The sequence below is a fragment of the Lithobates pipiens genome, unplaced genomic scaffold (assembly GCF_037356315.1).
Source record: "Lithobates pipiens isolate NorthernLeopardFrog02 unplaced genomic scaffold, aLitPip1_a1.2 Scaffold_28, whole genome shotgun sequence".
Lineage (NCBI taxonomy): Eukaryota > Metazoa > Chordata > Amphibia > Anura > Ranidae > Lithobates > Lithobates pipiens.
This window is the reverse complement of record NW_027507789.1, coordinates 146,515,266-146,537,278: the sequence shown is the minus strand read 5'-3', so window position 1 is coordinate 146,537,278 and position 22,013 is coordinate 146,515,266. Positions and strand designations below refer to the sequence as shown.

Genomic DNA, 22,013 nt, shown 5'->3' with positions numbered 1-22,013 from the left:
GGGGCATTTTTGGACCCCTGGAATGTGTTGAACACTCTTTGGACTTAAAATAAAAATGTATCAGGACATCTTGGCAGTTGTGTGGCGCTTTAATTTCCTTTTTTGTGAGAATTTCCCAGGTCAATGGAAAGAAGGATTTCCCTATGTCACCTTGAGGGTGATTTACTGAAGGATTTTAGAGTGCTCCCACAAAAAAAATGTGTAAAGATTCACTTTACTTATTCAGTCATGCGCAGATGAAAAAGGCAAACAGGAATGTTCTTTTCACATGTAGCGCCCTGCTTTTGATGGGCAGACGCTATTATTTTTCAAATTTAATTGTCTGAAGCTTTAGTTGGCTCAGACTAATTTTCTCTAAAAGTTCTGGTTTCTGTACCAGTTGCACTGGTTCCCACTTGACCGTAGGTGTCACTGCCACCGCCGGTAAGTGTGGAAATGCAGCAGGCTGGATGTATTGAATACCACCTTTTGCTCGGAAATGGCTCAGTGGGAGTGGTTTCCCTGCTGTGCATTCTGGGACGGGGTATTTATGGTACCGATACCATTTTTGGTGGTTCGTTTTCCAGGGTCCGCTATCCCGACCTCATGACCCTCCTGGCCTGGGGTCTGTGTCGCATGGTCCGGCGCCTCGAGGCAGGCTGGCCCAAGGCTCTGCAACTGAGAGTGTAGGCCCAGAAATGTATTGAGGCCTACTGATCCAGGGGTGGTCCTGTGCTGTCTCGCCTGCGGGGAGAAGCCAAGAAAACTGGAGGATCCAGGGGATAACTTTTCCAGTAGAGGACTGAGCGCAAGGCTGGTGTCTCTGGAGGAGCCTGGAAACTTAGTTGGAGGACGCAACCTGGATCTATACCCATACAGTATCGCCGGGTTGGCTCAAAGAATCTGGTACTGTATGGTAGTTCTTTAATACTCTCGATTTCTAAGTTCAATTGACAAGTCTGTGGCAGAGACTTTGTCGAGCATCTCATCGGCTGCTAGGTCAAGTGAGAGGGGCCTATCCGGTGATTGCTGGATCCAATCTGTGGAGCTGTTTGTCCTCTGGATCTGACCAATACCTCTAAGCCGCAATTACTAGGTGCCTGAACTCCCCTTTATCCTCTGGCCCTCTATTGAAGGACTTTTATGCTATTCCTGAATACATGTTAAAAAAAGGACTAAGTGTTAGATTCATCATCATTTGGGCTACTTTCCATCGGGACCCCTAAGATGGAGAGGCGAGCAGGTGAGGTAACAGTAAGCCCAAATAAAACCAGCAGCTCCTTCAGGGGTTAGTGTTACACACATGATTGAATAATTCAAGTGAATCTTCACACATTTTATTGTAAGAATATTCTTAAATCCTTTAGTTAATCAACCTCCTTGAGAATGAAAATGCTCCAGAGCAGAGTGGAGGTCTGCTAGTCTTTGCAAGGATGTTTGAAGGTTTGACAACATTAAGTGGGTCAGAGGTAGAAAACAAAATTCTAACTTCTAGCCTCTGGATATCATATTCTGATCCCAGACCTCTGAAATGTCCTGGAAGCAGGTGGACACAGAGGCTGACGGACATCAATCACTTTGGAAAGTGGGGGCATCACCTCATTATGAGAAGGTCTTGGGAGTCCAGGGGTTATGATGGAACTGAGTTTCAAACTTTGGATTGGATATGGAAGTTTGGGAGAAATGAAAGGAACTCCCCTAGGCTCTGAGGTAGAGAGTTTTCCAGATGGAGGCAAACCTTATTTTTTGTTGGAGTAAAAGAGTGACATCCTTATTAAAGGAGTCTAGGGATTTTGCAAAAGAGGCGCCCCCCATCAAAGAGCATGCACAATAGTACTTTTTTGTACTGATCTTCCGCAGACCAGCTTTTGAGCCAAAGGCTCCTCTGCATATATACCGCAAGGAGACTTTTTCTGTATATTATGTGTATATCTGCCAACCTATCAACAATGTTAATTTTACCTGTGCACTCAATTTTAGTTAATTGAGTGCACAGGTCCCACCCCTCTGTGTCTATGATCATATGATCATACTCTTTATACTGCTTTACACAAGCCTGAGGCGTAGGAGTAGGAGTTATATTGGTCTGACCCTATTTGTGTTTTCCAGTGTCCTATACCTCCCATAAGAGGCACTATAACTTAACAGTCTGTGAACCCCCGTGTCCCTCAATGAACGAAGAAATGAATCTTAATGTACAAAAATCCTAATATTTTGGTAAATAACACTATATTTGGCATAAGTGCTGTATGACCATCATCAGTTACTTCAAAATCAGAGTCAGCTATTACAAGATCCTGGGCTACTTACCTGGCCTGACGCCCCCTGATGTGTGCTTGAACAACAGTGATCTTGCGCCGATAAACCTGAAAATTTTTGCGGTTAAGAAATCCTCTGAGATTTTTCTGTAGAGTGAGAGCTGCCAAGCTCTGGACTTCTTCCCATTTCTTCCTTAGTACTTCCCTGCTTTGCTCCTTTAGGAACACCTGAATAATATACACTCTTTTAGTCCTGTCACTGTTTAGCCACACTGCACTTCAGATAAGTAGGGGTTCTGCAATAACTTTGGCAAAGAACGTGTCTGTATAATCTGTTTTATGCCGCGTACACATGACCGGACTTTCCGTCAGAAAAGGTCAGACGGTCTTCCCGATGGACTTTCGACGGAGTTACAACTGACTTTGGAACGAACGGACTTGCCCACACACAAACGGACTAAAGTCTGTTCGAAAGTCCGTTCGTTTTGAACGTGATGATGTACTACGGGACTAAAAAAGGAAGTTCAATAGCCAGTAGCCAATAGCTTCCCTTGCGTCGTATTTGGTCCGTCGGACCAGCATACAGATGAATGGTTTTTCCCGATAGGAATTGAGTTCGTCGGACAGATTTGAAACATGTTCTTTTTCTAGGTCCGTCTGATTTTTTAAATGAAAAACGATCGAATTAGCCCCCACATGATCGGATTGTCTGATGGACCGATTCCGTCGGACCTAGTCTGCCGGAAAGTCCGGTCGCGTGTACGCGGCATTACTGTACAGGGCACTCGAGAACAAGAAAACTACTCAGGACCATTGATATGAACACACAAGAGAAGAATAGGATTCTCTATGGCAGTGGTTTAACAAAACCTATAGCTGCCCACATGTCTGCTATGGGGTCCTGGGGGGGTGAGGGGTTAGTTACTGGGGTTGCAAGTTAAGACTGATGACTCCCCATGCCAACAGACACTGTCAGATTGGCCATTCTTCTACTGACCATGAATAAAGGGGGCATCCTACCACTATCTACCAATTTAATAGGGCACTCTTACTCCCACTATTTACCAATGTAAACATGGAGGGGATATAAGGCGACATATGTCCTAACTACCACTGATAACTGATAAATCAGGGCATTTATCCACAAACCATGAATGTAAGGGGGCACTTCTCCACCAATGTATGTGAAGAACTTACATTGACCACCGATGTACAAGAATGCTTTCACTAGGGAAGGGTATGGCTGCCCACTTACAATCTATGTAAAAGAAAGACCATGGGACCTGAGGTGTATGTATATATGTGTACAATATTGATTACTGGCCACCTGGGGTAAAAAATGTATCAAAATGTCAGGTGCCACCCAGTTTAATTAGACAGGAGTTACCTAGTGGTAGGGGTGGTGTGAGTTCATCCAGATTTTACTATGAGGCCCTGTGATTTGTAATGACCCTGTCTGTCATCATGAATTGAATTACATCAAATGTTGCAGTTAGGCCGACCGTACACAGAGCAAATTTCTTTCCTGCAACCATGGGTTGCCAGAAAGACACTCGCTCGATTCCCCCATCAATAGTGTTGATGGGGGACAGTGTTGATGGGGGAATCCCTCTTGCCGGGCCATTGTCTTCTGCCTGCAGGGTGGGGCTTGGAAAGCCATCCTCACCAGAGAAACAATGATTATTGCTAGTGGCTATAGCAGCCATCACCGATAATTACAAGAGAATCCAGCAGGCTGGTTGTACCCAAGATGATTGATCGATCAAAGTGGTACATTCAGCCTGCCCATTAATGGTTTGTATCGATTTGAACCGTGTATAGCCGGCCTTAGTAGCAGCGACACCAATAGGTGATTAGCAGTAAAATGGGTTATGTTTTGATGTATACATTAGGTTTTCAAAGTTACACTTAAAGCGCACCTCCACCCTGAAGTGGAAGTTCCGCTCATCTGATCCCTCCCCCCCTCTGGTGCCACAATTGGACACAGGACACAGCGGGGACCAGTGGAGACGCTCAGTAAAGCCGCAATGCTTCACTTCCCGATTCCCTGACAGAGGATGGCGGCGGGGACAGTGGAGAGATGAGCAATTGCTCGTCATCTGCCGCCGACATCGCTGGACCCTGGGACAGGTAAGTGTCAATTTATTAAAAGTCAGCAGCTGCAATATTTGTAGCTGCTGGCTTTTAATAATTTTCTTAAAGGTGCAACTCCTCTTTAATGTTAATAATTAAGATAACACAGTTCTCCAGGCCCCCATGTTTCTGCTAGGGATAGACAAGCTGCCAGTACAGTTGCCCAGAAGACTCTGCTATTTTCCTGTGTGCAATGTCTGCTAACTTTCTATTCAAAAGAACTACAGGCCCCTCTTAAACCAAAATTACATCACTTTCCATTACCTTAGAGATGCCAATCTGATATAATGATGACGAGTCACCAAATGTTTTGTTGAGAACAGCAGCACAGCATTCTCTGTCATCAGGAAAAGTGATGCCCTTTTCCACCAGATGACCATATCTGAAAGATAAAATTCTGATCTCAGACAACATGATGTCATTAGCAGGAGTCCAAAGGTCAGAATACCTGGCAAATAAAATAATAAGACAACAGTGAGCGGTTCTTACCTGTTCACAAATTCTTTAAATGGGATACGGATCGGATAGCCATCTTTCATTAACTGTACGGCTTCTAGCATGCCTGAGTTCCTCAGCTGGGAGCTTACAAACTCCACATCAAATATACCTGGAAGCTGAAACAACATGACATGAATGTGATAAATAATTGATCAGCAGCATACACCGCACAATGCACTGATATTAAATATGAAAATATAATATAATTTATTAAAATAAAATAATGCTCTATCAGTTCCAGGGGTAGTGCTAAAAGTATGACTATAAATAACCTTAACCACTTCAATACAGGGCACTTTCGCCCCCTTCCTTCCCAGCCCAATTTTCAGCTTTCATCGCTCTAGCGTTTTCAGTGACAATTGCGCGGTCATGCTACACTGTACCCAAATGAAATTTTTATCATTTTGTTTGCACAAATAGAGCTTTATTTTGGTGGTATTTATTCACGACTCAGTTTTTTATTTTTTGCGATATAAGCGCAAAAATGCGGAAATTTGGAAAAAAAACAATATTTTCTTTTTTCTATTTTAAAAGAAATCCAATAAAATCAAATTTTGTCATAAATTTAAGCCAAAATGTATACTGCTACATGTTTTTGGTAAAAAAAATTCCGTTAAGTGTATAATAATTGGTTTGTGTGATCACGGACATATGTACGCAAATGATCATGTACATATGTGTACAGGTGATCACGTACATATGTGTGCAGATAATCATTGGGACATGTGATTTTAGTGGGACATATGTGGGGGACATGTGTTTTTATTATTAGGGACATGTGCTTTTATTATTTGGGGACATGTATGTTTTGGGGACATGTGTGTTATGGGGACATATGTGGGGACTGTGTTTACACTGTGTGGTGTGTTGTGTGTTTACACTAGACTGATGATCAGTGAGTAAAAAGCTGTAAAAACAGCTCATACTCACTGATCATCAGCCGGGCTGCAGCGATCTGCTCTCCTCTCCTCAGCGATGACTTCTGTGTGAGGAGAGGAGGAGCCGATTGCCTAGCAACCGGCTGTTTGTTTACATCACATGACGGCCGTGATTGGACACAGCCGTCATGTGATCAAGAGCCTGCCGATCTGAGATGTGCCGTGTCCGGGTGACACGAGCACATCGGGATCGCGCCGCTGCGCGGGCACGCGCGCGCGATCCCGCTCCTTCTGAAGGACGTTCCTGAACGTCCTATCAGAAGTAGAGAGCTCCCACCCGGCCGTATATATGCATTGGCCAGGTGGGAAGTGGTTAAATATCCTTTACTACAGATTAGAACACTACAAACCTAGCTGCGAATCTGCAACTGTAAGAAGCAAAGGGTTGCGCTTTAGATTTAGTGTTTGCTTCCCAGTGGTGCTGCCTTCTTCATTGTAACACATGTATAAAAATATAATTGAAAAAATACTATAAAGAAGTATTTGGTCATCTAAAAGTACATTATATAGTATTTCTTGGTGGGAGCTCATTACAGTGTTTCCAAAACCATTTTCTTAAAGTTAGAATTTCTACAAGGTGTAGCACTGACATTTTTGCCTACTAATGCAATGTTAATGTGAATACAATGTAAACCTATGGACAATGGTATTCTTTAGTATTTAGCGCCATCTAGTGACCAAAACTGGATATGGACTTGGATGATTTTCCTTTTCATAGTGTTGGAAAGATAACAGGAAGTGACTGTTGTTTACATTTTGGCTATGACCTTACCTTCCCAGAATGCCAGGTGACCTACCCATGATCAACCTGTACCTAACTGCGTGCTGTGTAGCCTATATAAGGGCCCACGCGGCCATTTTTTTTCTCTTATGGACACATGGCCTGATTGTGAGGAGGTCTCCAGAGAACTGCAGCCTTCGGAGCAGCAATCTAAAGCCAGAGGAGGACTTCACACCACAGTGTGCTGGGACAGCAGTGTGGTTGGATCGGGAAGGATTCAGAGGCACCCGAGAGCTCCTGGAGCCCTTGTGAAGTGGAACAGCGTGACGCGTGGCCGCAGCAAATGGTCTAACACCAGAGGAGTGGAGCTGACTTATTCTTCAAACCCAGTTTGGTGAGAGGGCGATTGCCCACAGTTTCTTACGCACTTGCATACACCTAGACTTTAACACAGTGTTGCTGGGACCCACGGAGGACAATTTAATAGACAGACTGAGTTTAAGCAGGCCTCAAGCCTATCCTTCACTCCAATATTAACACTGTGTTATACCAGGGGCAATTACAGGTGTATCACACTACAGGAACAGTTCTAATATTCATCTCATGTTAACCTTTGTTGTTCTAATGTCGGATTACTGTTGGATTACAATTGTTACAACAACTATAGCTAGTAGAAAAAAGAAGATCAAAGACGGCATCCTTTATTGCAAGGCCTTGAACCTTATTAAAGTAGGGGGAGCTCCCTAGGGATTGTGTTGTAATTCATTATTGATCCTGCATTTCTATAGCTACTAGGGTCTGCTGGAAGTGGGAAGACTCCCAGAGTAAGGTGTAGTCCCTCTGAGCACTGGTCCCAATTGGAGCCACATTCTAAGAGGTCATTTAAGACAACTGTACAGGTGCAATCTGTTGTGTATACCTACTGTACTCTTACATTATGTTTATGTGACAGTGCAAATATTTTAATTACCATTTTACTTTACTCAAAACAAGTTCCAGTAAAAATAAGTTTCTGGTTAAGTACTTTGGCATGGAGTGTTGTTCCTTTTTCTCCAGCAGGTGGGACCATTGGATACCCAGGTGAAAACAGAGGTATATTGTTATTATATTGTATATTGTGGGGTTATCCTTCACCATTAGCTCCACACCAACATTGCACCACAGCTGTGTCTAGGGGAATGAGCCAAGTCAGTGGGGGTTCACTAGCAGAGTACAGGCCCAAACAAAACCAGCAGCTCCTTCGGGGTCAATGCTACAAAGGTTTTTATTGCAGTCTATGTTCACCCTTGGTGTCTGGATGATAATTTTCACTGGGACTGAGGAAACGTCCAGCATTGTAAGTTGTCCCCGGAATAGGAATAAAGGGGAAATCTACCAAATAGGAAAACCCAGAAGAAAGGGGAGGCTTTTTTGGCTGAAAACGCACTGGTTTTATCTGATGTCTTAAAGCGGAGGTCCACCCTAAAGTGGACCTTCCGCTCATCGGAACCCTCCCCTCCTCCGGCGCCACAATTGGCACCTTTCAGGGGGGAGGGGGTGCAGAAATCAGGGGTTTTTGCCATTTGTCCGATTGTATCCAAACCTAAAAAATAAGTTTTGACTTTTGATATACTTTAATCGACTAATAATTAGTATGGAAAGGTACTTTGAAAACTATTTTGTTATTTCATTTTATGGATTAGATTGTGCTGCACTTTTTGCAGATATATACCTGAAGAAGGAGATCTTTTGACTCTGAAACATGTCAGATATCGTTAGGCCAACTCTGCATATCAAGTCAGTGTAACATATTTCATAATGAATATGGTACAATGATTGTGTAGTTTATTTGTATATAAGAAAAACAGCCGCAAAGATTCTGTTTTAACCTGCTTCCCAACCCATTGGGGGACTGTTGGTACATTTATTTTGTGATATCAGCATTGAATTACATATATTTAATAAGTCGTATTTATTTTTCTATAATTTGTTTTGAGGTGAGCGCTACTAATTATGGTTTTGTTTTAAAAAACACATTTTGGAGGTGGTTTCGTATTTTACTACCTGCTGCTATTTATTGTCAAATTTTGTTATGTAGCACTGTTACATTTGCTTATGCGTGCTAATGTGACAGGATATTTCATGAAATAGAAAGTTGTAAAGCATAACAGGAGGGTAAATACCCATGAACAGGGATTGAAATACTTACATTATCATAACAATCATTTGAAAGGAAATTCAATTCAGCTGAATTGATTCAAAAATAGGGTCCAGAGAACCTTACATCAACTTGGGTGTGCCTGCTTTGGGGCCATGCCTTGGCACCTTTTTGTTATGGCAAGGTGTAGTAGGATACTGTCAGAAAAAAGACATTTAAGTTTGCTCTAGCTGTGACCTTCACAATCTTTCAGTGCTGATGGTAACCAATCAAAACAAGGGGAGGCCATACCATTTATGCAGACTGTACAGCTGCACAAAAGCCCTCTGGGGCTTAGGGTCCCAATTATACTAAATGTGGATTGGGCAAGTACATAGGTGTGCTCAGCCTATTGCAATGGGGTGTACACCCCAAATCTCAAACACACATGCGTGTGAGTATGTATGCGCGCACACGCATGTATGTGTGTGTATATATATATATATATATATATATATATATATATATATATATATATATATATATATATATATATATATATATATATATAGTGCTTTGAAAAATTATTCAAACCCCTTGACATTTTGCACATTTTGTCATGTTACAATGAATATCTAAATGTATTTTATGTGATAGACCAACACAAAGTGGCACAAAATTGTCAAGTGGAAGGGAAATGATAAATGGCTTTTAAAATGTTTACAAATAAATATCTGGAAATTGTGGCGTGCATTTGTATTCAACCCCCTGAGTCAATACTTTGCACTTTTACAGCTGCAAGTCTTTTTGGGGATGTCTCTACCAGCTTTGCACATCTAGAGAGTGACATTTTTGCCCATTCTTCTTGGAAAAATAGCTCAAGCTCTGTCAGATTGGATGGAGAGCATCTGTGAACAGCAAATTTTCAAGTCTTGCCACAGATTTCCAATTAAATTTAGGTCTGGACTTTGACTGGGCCATTCTAAAGCCTTGTACACATGGTCGGAGAATCCGTCGGAATGTGTCCTATCGGACCGTGTCGTCGGATAATCCGACTGTGTGTGGTATCCATTGGACTGATTCCGTCTGAACCTCTGTCGGACCCAATTTTCCAACATGTTGGAAATATTTCCCGACCATCTTTGCCGATCGGACATACTCCGATCATGTGTAGAGAATTTTGATCGGACCAAGTGCCACGCATGCTCAGATCAAATTCCTACATCAAAGCTATTGGCTACTAGCCTGAACGTAGTCCCATCGTAACGAAATTACGTCATCACGTTCTGAAAGATCCGATTTTTCGACAACTTTGTCCGACCGTGTGTATGCAACAGTTTCGGACAAGACCCGGCGGACAAAATCCGACGGATTTGGTTGTCGAAATGTCCGACCGTGTGTACAAGGGCTAATACAGTGATTAGTGCTAAAAATATATACTGTCACTGTACTAATGACACTGGCTGGGAAGGGGTTAAACATCAAGGGTGCTCAAAGGGTTAACTGTGTGCCTAGCCAGTTTTTTGTGTATACTTTCAGGTGCTTTCACTAAGAGATGTGCTTCGCAGGGAAACAATATCCAGCCAGTGGCTGTTGGTGCTCAAAATTTTTGAGGGGAGTGCAAACAAAACGAAAAAATTAAACTGGGGGAGTATAGGGTGTAGAGCTGTAGCAGATGGTGGTAATAAACAAAAAGTTCAACAATAAATATAAAATTTTGATATAAGCGAAATGGAGTCCGTCAAAAATATTTAACCACTTCAATACCGGGCACTTATACACCTTCCTGCCTAGACCAATTTTGAGCTTTTAGCGCTGTCGCACTTTGAATGACAATTGAGCTGTCATGCTACACTGTAGTCCCATCGTAACGAAATTACGTCAACACGTTCTGAAAGATCGGATTTTTCGCCAACTTTGTCCGACCATGTGTATGCAACAGTTTCGGACAAGATCCGACGGACAAAATCCGATGGGCAAAATCCGATGGATTTGGTTGTGGAAATCTCTGACCGTGTGTACAGGGGCTAACACATAACTATGCTTTGATCTAAACCATTCCATACCTAGCCTTGGCTGTATGTTTAGGGTCATTGTCCTGCTGGAAGGTGAACCTCCACCACAGTCTCAAGTCTTTTGCAGACTCTATCAGGTTTTCTTCTAAGATTGCCCTGTATTTGTCTCCATCCATCTTGCCATCAACTCTGACCAGCTTCCCTGTGCCTGCTGAAGAAAAGCATCCACAACACAATGCCTTCACCACCATGTTTCACGGTGGGCATAATTTGTTCAGGGTGATGTGCAGTGTTAGTTTTCCGTCACACATAGCGTTTTGCTTTTAGGCCAAAAAGTTAAATTTTTGGTCTCATCTGACCAGAGCACCTTCTTCCACATGTTTGCTGTGTCCCCCACATAGCTTCTCGCAAACCGCAAAAGGGACTTCTTATGGCTTTCTTTCAACAATTGCTTTCTTCTTGTCACTCTTCCATAAAGGTCAGATTCATGGAGTGCATGACTAATAGTTGTCCTGTGGACAGATTCTCCCACCCGATCTGTGGATCTCTGCAGCACCTCCAGAGTTACCATGGACCTCTTGGTTGCTTCTCTGATTAATGCTCTCCTGGTCTGTCAGTTTAGGTGGACGGCCATTTCTTGGGAGGTTTGCAGTTGTGCCATACTCTTTCCATTTTCAGATGATGGCTTGAACAGTGCTCTGTGAGATGTTCAAAGCTTGGGATACACTGTATTTCTTTATAACCTAACCCTGCTTTAAACTTCTCCACAACTGTATCCCTGACCTGTCTGGTGTGTTCCTTGGCCTTCACGATTCTGTTTGTTCACTAAGGTTCTCTAACAAACCTCTAAGGCCTTCACAGAACAGCTGTATTTATACTGAGATTAAATTACACACAGGTGGACTCTGTTTACTAATTAGGTGACTTCTGAAGGGAATAGGTTCCACTCGATTTTAGTTAAGGGTATCCGAGTAAAGGGGGCTAAATACAAATGCACACCACACTATTGAGGTATTTATTTGTAAAAAAACTTTGAAAACCATAATTTTCCTTCCACTTCACAATTATGTGCCACTTTGTGTTGGTCTATTACATAAAATACATTTATGTTTTTGATTGTTACATGTAATGCATGTTAATGTAAATGCAAAGTACAGCTGATATAAAAGAAAAATGAGGAAGAATTCGATAAATCAGACAATAATTACCTTTTTTGGATTGGGGGTGATGCAGCGAACAAACAATACATGACTCCTGTTAAAAAAGAAATGCATTTAGGCATTGTAAAACTTTTGATATTACAAAAAAAACACGTGTACTTATGGAATAAATGTTTGCAAAGCTGAACTCCAAGAATTCAGCTGCTTTGTAAAATGGGCAGGCATACTTATGCCGCATACACACAACCAGACACATTCTGGCAGAAAAGGTCCAACGGTCTTCCCGACGGAGTTATGACGGAATTCCGACCGAACAGACTTGCCCACACACAAATGGACCAAAGTCAGTTCGTTTTGAACGTGATGACATATGACGGGACTAGAAAAATAAGTTCCGTTGGACCAACATACAGACCAACGGTTTTCCAGATAGGAATTGATTCCGTCGGACAGATTTGAAACCTGCTCTATTTCTAGGTCCGTTGGAATTTTTGAAGAAAAAAGTCAGATGAAGCTCACACTCGATCATAATATCCGACGCAATGATTCCATCTGACCTTTTCTGCTGGAAAGTTTGGTCTTGTGTATGTGGCATAAGAGTTCAGCTTTAAGCCTGGCTTGCTTTTTTATTGAGGTAAAAAAGAATGATGAAAACGCAAAATGCTGTAAAAATAGCAATCAGATTTCAGTAAACTTCAGCTATATAATCACAGAATTTATTTATTTTTTGCTTCAGATGGGTTACTGCTCTTTGCAAGTCTTCATTGCTTGTTGCACTGCTGTTAAACAATCCTATAAAAGTTATGTGCTGTAAAGATTCAGAATACAACAAGGTGTGTTTGCCAGTGCAACCATATAAATTTAATAACATCTCTACTTACACACTAAAATGAAAGCCGTCAGTGTAGCCATATAACATGATTAATATCTTTATTTGCTCAGTAAAAGCGTCTCTAAACATACATTCTTTTGACTGCGTTATAATGTGTATGCTTGTTGTTTATTAAGACAATTGTTTCCCTTGATCCTAAGTTGGCCATACACATGGCAATTTGATAGGGCCGTTAAACTTTCAATTGCATTTTGTGAAAAAATCCCCCAAAAATGTAACACATAAAATGGTGTCTTTGGTTGACTGTGATCTGAGCAGATTGAGTTTGATGAAGTTGGCATATTTTTTACTTTTCAATTTCACTTAAATGCAATTGTTCTTTAAACTGTGTTAAAGCTGTCAATTAATTGCCCAGTTTCAACTTCACAATTGAACAAACTCCTGGGTGGTAGACTACCTATTTTTTGTTAATTATTGGCCATCAGAATTTCAATTCCCAGTGGCTTGAAAGTAATTTATTGAAAATTGCCATGTGTATGGTCAGGGTAAGGTGTTCATAACAAAAAAATCTATAGGCTACACGCTGAAATACTATATATGAAACAAACACCTATTTACATTAGACAATGTATATGCCAGCCTTGTTTAGACTAAGGTCTTCAGTACAACATTCTAGCAGAGCAAATTAATGTTAATTGCAGACTTCTGATTGATTCTGGATAATGATATGCAGCACAGTGTAATAGAGGCCTCTGGTGTCACCTCACAATAGTGATTTTCTGAGGGCCAGTGATGGCCTAAGAAAGAGGATGGCTATTGATGGACTATTTCAGGGATATGCAAGTAGCAGACCACCAGCTGTTGCAGAACTACAAGTCCCATGAGGCGTAGTAAGACTCTGACAGCCACAAGCATGACATCCAGAGGCACAGGCATGATGGGACTTGTAGTTTCCAACAGCTGGAGGTCCGCTAATTGCATATCCCTGGACTATTTGATGCTGGGGATGGCCAATGATGACCAATGAGGATATTCAATAATGGCAGGGGAGGGCTGGCAGCCTTAGGCCTGGGGGGCAAGACCAGTCAAGTGGCCCATTGAACCACTGAATCAGCTCACCACCCATCTACACCACATTCCCCGTACAGAAAGAGAGGGAGACTGCTCCACTTTGCCCCAAAGAGAGAGAAACTGCTTGACACTGCCTGCACAGAGAGAGAGACTGCTTCACACTGCCTCCACAGAGAGAGACCGATTCACACTGCCTCCACAGAGAGAGACTGCTTCACACTGCCTGCACAGAGAGAGACCCGCTTCACACTGCCTCCACAGAGAGAGACCGTTTCACACTGCCTCCACAGAGAGAGACCCCGCTTCACACTGCCTCCACAGAGAGAGACCACGCTTCACACTGCCTCCACAGAGCGAGACCCCGCTTCACACTGCCTGCACAGAGAGAGACCCCGCTTCACACTGCCTCCACAGAGAGAGACCACTTCACACTGCCTGCACAGAGAGAGACCCCGCTTCACACTGCCTCCACAGAGAGAGACCGCTTCACACTGCCTCCACAGAGAGAGACCGCGCTTCACACTGCCTCCACAGAGAGAGACCCCGCTTCACACTGCCTCCACAGAGAGAGACCGCTTCACACTGCCTGCACAGAGAGAGACCGCTTCACACTGCCTGCACAGAGAGAGACCGCGCTTCACACTGCCTCCACAGAGAGAGACCGCTTCACACTGCCTGCACAGAGAGAGACCGCGCTTCACACTGCCTCCACAGAGAGAGACCGCGCTTCACACTGCCTCCACAGAGAGAGACTGCTTCACACTGCCTCCACAGAGAGAGACCGCTTCACACTGCCTGCACAGAGAGAGCAGTCACTTTCTGTGCAGGCACTAAGTCCACCAGTCTCTGGGTTTAATAATATCCTCAAATCTTCTGAAAGGGGGGCTCCACTTAGGTGTAGAAATTCACTTTGATCTCCACCTTATTTCCAGAACTCTCTTTAGGGTCCTTTAACACTGAACGCACTGTACAAACGTTTTAGTGCTAAAAAATAGCACCTGTAAAGCGCTTCTTATGCCACCCCAGGTTTCACACTGGGGCTGTGCGCTTGAAGGACATTCTGAAAAGTCAAGCAAGCAGCATTATTGGGGCGGTTTGGGAGAGGTGCCCAGCCCATTGAAATGAATGCAACACGGCCGTTTTTAACACTTTCTTTGGCCACTAGTGGGGGTTAAAAATGCCCCGCTAGCGCCACTAAAACAATGGTAAAGCACCACTAAAACGAGCAGCGCTGTACCACTACCACCCACATCGTCCCAGTGTGAAAGTACCCTTTGGTATTAGATGTGCAAACAAAAAGGTGAGACCACATCTAATACCTACAGAGAGTAATGGAAATAAGGTGGAGTTCAAAGTGAACTATGCCATTACCTGCAGGGATTGGCATTTAGGGGGGTTAAAGCAGGAAGGGATGAAATGTGATATCAACTATTCACTGCCTGTCAAATGCCTCTGAAAGGTGACCTAAGCATGGATCACTTTTCAGAGGAGTGGCAGTGGCTGCTGCAAGTGAATACAAGCATTTAGACTCACACTTGTGTGCTGCGGTTTGGCTGCAGTGCGGGTGTACTGGCGGGTGTCACACCCCCTCAGACTTCTTTTAGGTTACTCAATGTTGCTGCATGTTCTGAAAGTGCACCAAACATGCAGCATGCAGGACGTTTTGTGCACTTTCAGAACATGCAGTAATAATGTGCATCCTCTATGTCCCAGGGGCAACATGCAGGATGGCTGCCAGTACACCAGCACTGCAGCCAAACTGCGGCATGTCAGTGAGAGCCCTCATCATACCACCTAGCCCTAGGAGGGCAAGGTACTGGCACAGGCTGCTAGAAAAAAACTCTTTGGCTGCAGAGAGGAGGAGAGAGGAGGAGCTCACTTACTTGGATGGTCCCAGCCTCCCAGGAGCCTCACTGGATTCCAGCCAACTGCTCAGATTGAGCAGAGAGCAGGTCCAGCCTCTGCCAGCCAATGGTGTGGAGTAGGGAGGGGCTGGGCGGGGCTGTGCTGTGTAACACAGACTGTCAGCCCTGACATGAAGACATCGCTGGCTCACAGTACTGGACTCGGCCAGCTCAAGAACTGTGCATGTTGCGGTTTTGAGCTGACGACACAGCAGCCTTTGCCACCGCATATCAGAGCAGCCCAGGGGGCAATTGCATCCCTGCCCCCTGGCCCAGCCCTCCCCTGAATAATGGCCTGTCTGATACAGAGGATGGCAAGTGATGGCCGGGTTCACACCGCTGCGATGCGGGAACGCCGCGAATCCGCTGCATTTTCCCGCATCGCACACCTCCCGCCGGCAGTTCACACTGCCCTATGCGGACGGCTGGGAGTGTCAATGTTATGTTAATGACACCCCCAGATCCGTCCGCATATCGCAGTGCGATCTGCCGACTCGCACAGGAATCGGATCGCATGGTGTGAACCCCCATGCGATCCGATTCTGTTGCGGACCCAAAAAAGGGTCCCGTGCGAGTTTGCTGCGGGAGCGCTGCGAATTCAGCCATACTATCTGTATGGCTGAACTCGCATCGCTACGGAGATCGGATGTGATTTGCGGTGCGAATCACATCCGGATCTCCCCCCGCAGCAGTGTGAAACCAGCCTAAAGGATGGCAAGTGATGGCCTATACTGGCAACTTCAATGTGAACAACAGAGATAGTATTTGGACCCCTTAAGGCCCGGTTCACACCGCTGCGGGGGGAGATCCGGATGTGATAGTATGGCTGAATTCGCAGCGCTCCCGCAGCAAACTCGCACGGGACCCTTTTTTGGGTCCGCAACAGAATCGGATCGCATGGGGGTTCACACCATGCGATCCGATTCCTGTGCGAGTCGGCAGATCGCACTGCGATATGCCGACGGATCTGGGGGTGTCATTAACATAACATTGACACTCCCAGCCATCCGCATAGGGCAGTGTGAACTGCCGGCGGGAGGTGTGCGATGCGGGTAAACGCCGCGGATTCGCGGCGTTCCCGCATCGCTATAGTGTGAACCCGGCCTAAACAAAACAATCAGCCCCTCAGCAGTGATGTGAACCATTTGGCTCAGCACATACTATTAGCATTTGCAGGGCACTTGTCAGGGTTAGAAATACTTTCAGAGCACCAAATACTAGCACAAATAGACCATAGGATGAACGAGCCCTTCAAAAAATGATAAGCCAAAGCCTTCACCACCGTTTAATCTTACCTTTTAAGTCGGCCAATGAGGTCCTGTAGACACAGCTGAAATCTCCCAATTAGTGTAGCTCTTGGGCATTTACCTTTAGATTTTCCTGTCTGAGCTTGATCTATTTTAGGAGATCTCTTAAAAAGATCTGAGAGAAGCTGGAGAAACAGATATAACAGATATGTAGTATATTAAATGACATTGGTGGTGCACAAATGACAGCATACTTTCATGCAAAAAGATCTTTAGGGAAATCAGTAATGCTGCTGTTTACAAAAAGAACAGAGACATAGAAAACAGGAATGGGAGAAATTTAACAATATTTCATAAACAGGAACTGGAAACATGAGACACAGTAGAACTGATGAAACAAAAGATCTTTATTACTCTCAACCGACTCTGAGCCAAGACATCTCTGGCAACAGTTGGAAGTCTGTCTTTATTTTTGCTCAAGAAGTTATGGACCTATAACATAAAATTGCCATGTTGGTGTGATTCTTGTTTCTCCTCCTAGTCACACACAGTAAAGAGCAAGGCACAGATCACCTGGTACGTGACAGGTCCAGAGTAATGTTGCATTGTGAACACTGGTAGAGGTAATTTGGGTTTGATGTAGATGTTGCTGTCTCTATGATGATAATGACACTTCTGTAAGAATGTGTGGTCTGTAGCCTGTTTAAAAAGGAGAAATTAAAAAACAATTGTAGTGTAGAAAATGCATGTATAGACTCATCAAGAGGAGAAAGCAGTGCCAATCTAATGCAATATTAAGGGCTACACCATATTTATTATAGGTAATGTACTCACAGAAGATAGAAGATAACAGGATTTAATGAGTCCATCCAGGTGGAGAGCTACTACTGTATGTATAGACTCACACATTTTACAGAGTAAATGTATGGCATTTTAATTTTTCCTTATATATACTGTACAGAAGAGATTAGCTAGACATAAACATTTTATCTATATGTGTTAGGGCCTATTTGCATGTTCCCATTGTGGTAATCTTTGGTTTTACTCTAGACTATACCTTCTGTATGTTTCCTAAGTAAGAGGCAGCAGAGAGAGAAATGGAGAGGCTTCCTGAATGAGACATACCCAGAAAAGGATTAGGTATCATCCCTTTTAGTAGAGAGAGAGAGAGGAAAAGCAGAACTCTATTTAACATTGCAGGCAACTAAATAGAATAGATCTGATTGGATGCTATTTGCGAATTCACTTTGCCACTCTTTATTTTCTTACAAAATACGTCTGTTAATGTTCATTTCATTGTTATCACTACATATTATGCTTTTTTAATGAAGGAAGACAGGAAATTGCTTTCTTTGCATACTTGCTTTGATTCTTTTATTTGACTTTAACTAAGTAAGATTATTTCTGGCCATAATAAATAGCATTAAAACAAGCATGACTCAATGTAAACAATAGTAACAATGTTTCTGCAGTTGTTCAGCAGGCACATTAGCCTAAAAAGGAGCTTTGTCATTTATCGCATATTATTTTTAGATTTTGAGGTTACCTGCTCAAGTTTTAACATACAGGTACTTTTTCCTACTTTTCTACAGCTGCAGTCCTGCCTAGTGACTCTCAGTTAAAGTGACTGTAAGGCCAGGTTCACACTATAGCGATGCGGGAACGCCGCGAATCCGCGGCGTTTTCCCGCATCGCATGACTCCCGCCGGCAGTTCACACTGCCCTATGCGGACGACTGGGAGTGTCAATGATATGTTAATGACACCCCCAGATCCGTCCGCATATCGCAGTGCGATCTGCACACTCGCACAGGAATCGGATCGCATGGTGTGAACTCCCATGCGATCTGATTCTGTTGCAGACCAAAAAAAGGGTCCTGTGCGAGTTTGCTGCGGGAGCGATGCGAATTCAGCCATACTATCTGTATGGCTGAATTTGCATCGCTACGGAGATCGGATGTGATTTGCACTGCAGTGCGGTGTGAATCACATCCGGATCTCCCCCCGCAGCAGTGTGAACCCAGCCTTAAGGTTTGTTTAAAAAAAAAGAAAAAAAGATAACAAACATGTCATACTTACCTGCTCTGTGCAGTTGGTTTTGCACAGAGCAGCCCGGAACCTCCTCTCCTCGGGTCCCTCTTTGCTGCTCCTGGCCCCTCCCTCCTATCAAGTGCCAGCCAGCAGCTCTCTATGGGGGCACCCGAGCCAAGTCAGAGCTCCATGTATCCATTCAGACAAGGAGCCCTAACCTGGCCCCACCACCTCTCCCCTGATTGGGTGATTGACAGCCGTGGGAGCCAATAGCGCCTCTGCGGTGTCTCACACAATCAGGAGGAGTGCCCGGACAGCTTAGACATTCGTGGACATCGCTGGAGAGAGATGGGGCGCAGGTAAGTAATTAGGGGTTGCTGGGAAGGCTGCTACACACAGAAGTTTTTTTTTATCTTAATGCGTAGAATGCATTAAAAAAAAACGTGTGCCTTTACAACTCCAATAACGTTGATGTGGCTCCAATGTGGCCATCTTGTATTTTGACATCCTACTTCCATATACATACCTCAATGATGATTATTAATCATATTATTATAATACAAGATTGAAAGAGTGCCAACAGTTTGTGCAGCGCTTTACAATATAAAGCAGTGATGGGCAACTTTCTTGATATGGGGGGCCACAAATGCAGCCCCCGAAATCACCAAAGGGCTGCACATAAAATTCAGTGAATATTCATGATCAGAGACAGCTGACACACAACAAGTGATGGTCAGAGACTGTAGACATGATGCATTCCCACGTAATCTGACTTACAAATTCCTTTTCGATAAAGATCACCAGCGATCTCTACAAGACAAAAGTATCTCAGAGCAAGTGAAAAACTATACAATGGAGGACTTTCGAGCCCTCCGAGATCTAATGTTGTTATTAGATGAGAGCGATACTATGACTGACTCTACCGACCAATTGGATACAACTGCATATTTAACTGAAGAGATTAGCCCTATACAAAAGCAATTTAAACCGAAGTCACAACGATTCCCTGACTTAATGACCAACCCGAACATATGGGCCTTCCTTATGGGAACGGTCAATGATATTTAACACCTAACGCTCACCTCCAAACCTAACAACCTTTTACCCTCTCAAATGCGTGCGATTCAAACTTTACAGAGTTACCCAGACCTTGAAATCAAGGCTGCGGGCAAAGGCAGCAATATCGTCTTGATGACAAAAAAGTTGTATGAATCCATGGTTATGAACATCTTACAGAACCAGGATTGGTATACACGAATTGATATCACAAGTATTGAGAAATTTAGGAAGGAATATTTGGAGATCATTGGGCGTGCATACCAGCAAGGTCTCATCAATCAAGAGTTATATAACTATCTTAACGTTAAAAATCCAAGAATGGCGACTTTTCACGCCTTACCAAAAATACATAAACACCCTACTAAACCTCTTGGAAGACCTATAGTCTCAGGGATGGGATCTCTCACAGAAAATGCTAGCCGCTTAATTGATTCAATTTTGATGCCACGTGTATTGGCATTGCCATCATACACACGGGATAACCTTGATTTACTTAAACAGATTGAGGGAATGGTCATACCTCCTGGTGCGCTGCTCGTGACTTTGGATGTGGAAGCTTTGTATTTCAGCATCCCTCACAAGCAGGGCATCAGAACAATACGTACCTTCCTACGTGAGCAAGACCATCACAAGTGGGAATTTTGTGAATTTATTCTTGATCTTCTACAATTTGTTTTAACTCGCAATTGTTTCACCTTCAAAGGTTCCCACTTCCCCCAGGTACAGGGTGTGGCTATGGGGACTTGTTGTGCACCGGCCTATACCAACCTGTACCTGGGGGGGTGGGAATGTGCCATCTTTTCAGATGAAGAACTGTTGATCTTCACCAGTCATGCGTTGTGTTGGCTACGCTTTATCAATGACATCTTCATCATTTGGTTGGGGACTCCGGCCCTGCCGAAGATGTTCATTGATACTTTAAACAACAGCCAATTTAAATTTACAGTATCGAGTGATAGTTCCAAGATTACCTTTCTGGACCTCACGATTTTTAAGGATGAGACTGGCTGTTTAGCCTTCACACTATTTAGGAAAGCAGTGGGAAATACGTTGTTATATGCAAACAGCGCCCATCCAGCCGCATTGATCCAAAGTATTCCGTATGCGCAGTATTTAAAGAGGGATTCCACCAAAAAAATAAATATTAAAAGCCAGCAGCTATAAATACTACATCTGTTGACTTTTAATAAATGGACACTCACCTGTCCCGGGTTCCAGCGATGCCGGCAGCCGAGGCAGATCGATCGCTCGGCCCTCGGCTGCTGCCGCCACCATTCTAGGTGAGGGAATCAGGAAGTGAAGCGAATCGGCTTCACTTCCCGGTTCCCTACTGCGCATGCGCAACTCGCGCAGCGCAATAGGAAATCTCCGCGCTGTCACTGGGACCCGTGTGTGTCCCAGCAGACAGCGCGGCAGGGCAGGAAATGGCGTAGACTCCCACGGGAGTCTATGCCCGGAAGTGCGTGTAAATACCTGTCTTTGACAGGTATCTCCACCCCCCTCCCCCCTGAAAGGTGTCAATTGTGACACCGGAGTGGGGGAGGGATCCGATCAGCGGAGGTTCCACTTTAGGGTGGAATCCCGCTTTAAGGTTGAGACGCAATTGCACTTTTACTGATGAATTCAAATCACAAGCTAATTCACTTTGGGACCGATTAAAAGCTAGGGGATATAGTAAAACAATCCTATGTAGTGCCTATAATAAAGCTCTTCGACAATCACGCAATTCTTTGCTATACAAAACAAAAACCGGCAATTGTAGGGAAACAGTAAGATATATTAGCAGATACTCAAAACAACATCAGGAAGTTCGAGACATCCTTACCAACCATTGGTCCCTATTATATAGGGATCCTATTCTTGCCAAATATATAGGCCCTAGACCAGATATCACTTATAAGCGCTCACGCTCCTTATGGGACAGACTCACATCTAGCCACTATTCTCCTGACGCAAGGTCCGGACATCGACCTTGCGGTATAACTAGATGTGGCAGATGTGCATTCTGTTCATGGTTAACCACTTACCGACCAGCGCACGCTGATGTACGTT

General features: G+C 43.8%; 1 protein-coding gene across 1 annotated transcript in view; it reads right to left on the bottom strand.

Moving 5' to 3' along the window:
* MYO15B (myosin XVB) overlaps positions 1–17,072 on the bottom strand; it is a 337,586-nt gene extending 320,514 nt beyond the window's left edge. The window contains exons 1-5 of the mRNA XM_077459669.1: positions 16,921–17,072; positions 11,867–11,912; positions 4,860–4,984; positions 4,635–4,752; positions 2,290–2,465 (exon numbers count right to left, since the gene is read on the bottom strand). Of these exons, the coding sequence (XP_077315795.1) occupies positions 2,290–2,465; positions 4,635–4,752; positions 4,860–4,930 (365 nt within the window). The 5' untranslated portion in view covers positions 4,931–4,984; positions 11,867–11,912; positions 16,921–17,072. The remainder of the gene's footprint in view (positions 1–2,289; positions 2,466–4,634; positions 4,753–4,859; positions 4,985–11,866; positions 11,913–16,920) is intronic.
* Between the last annotated feature and the right edge of the window lie 4,941 nt (positions 17,073–22,013).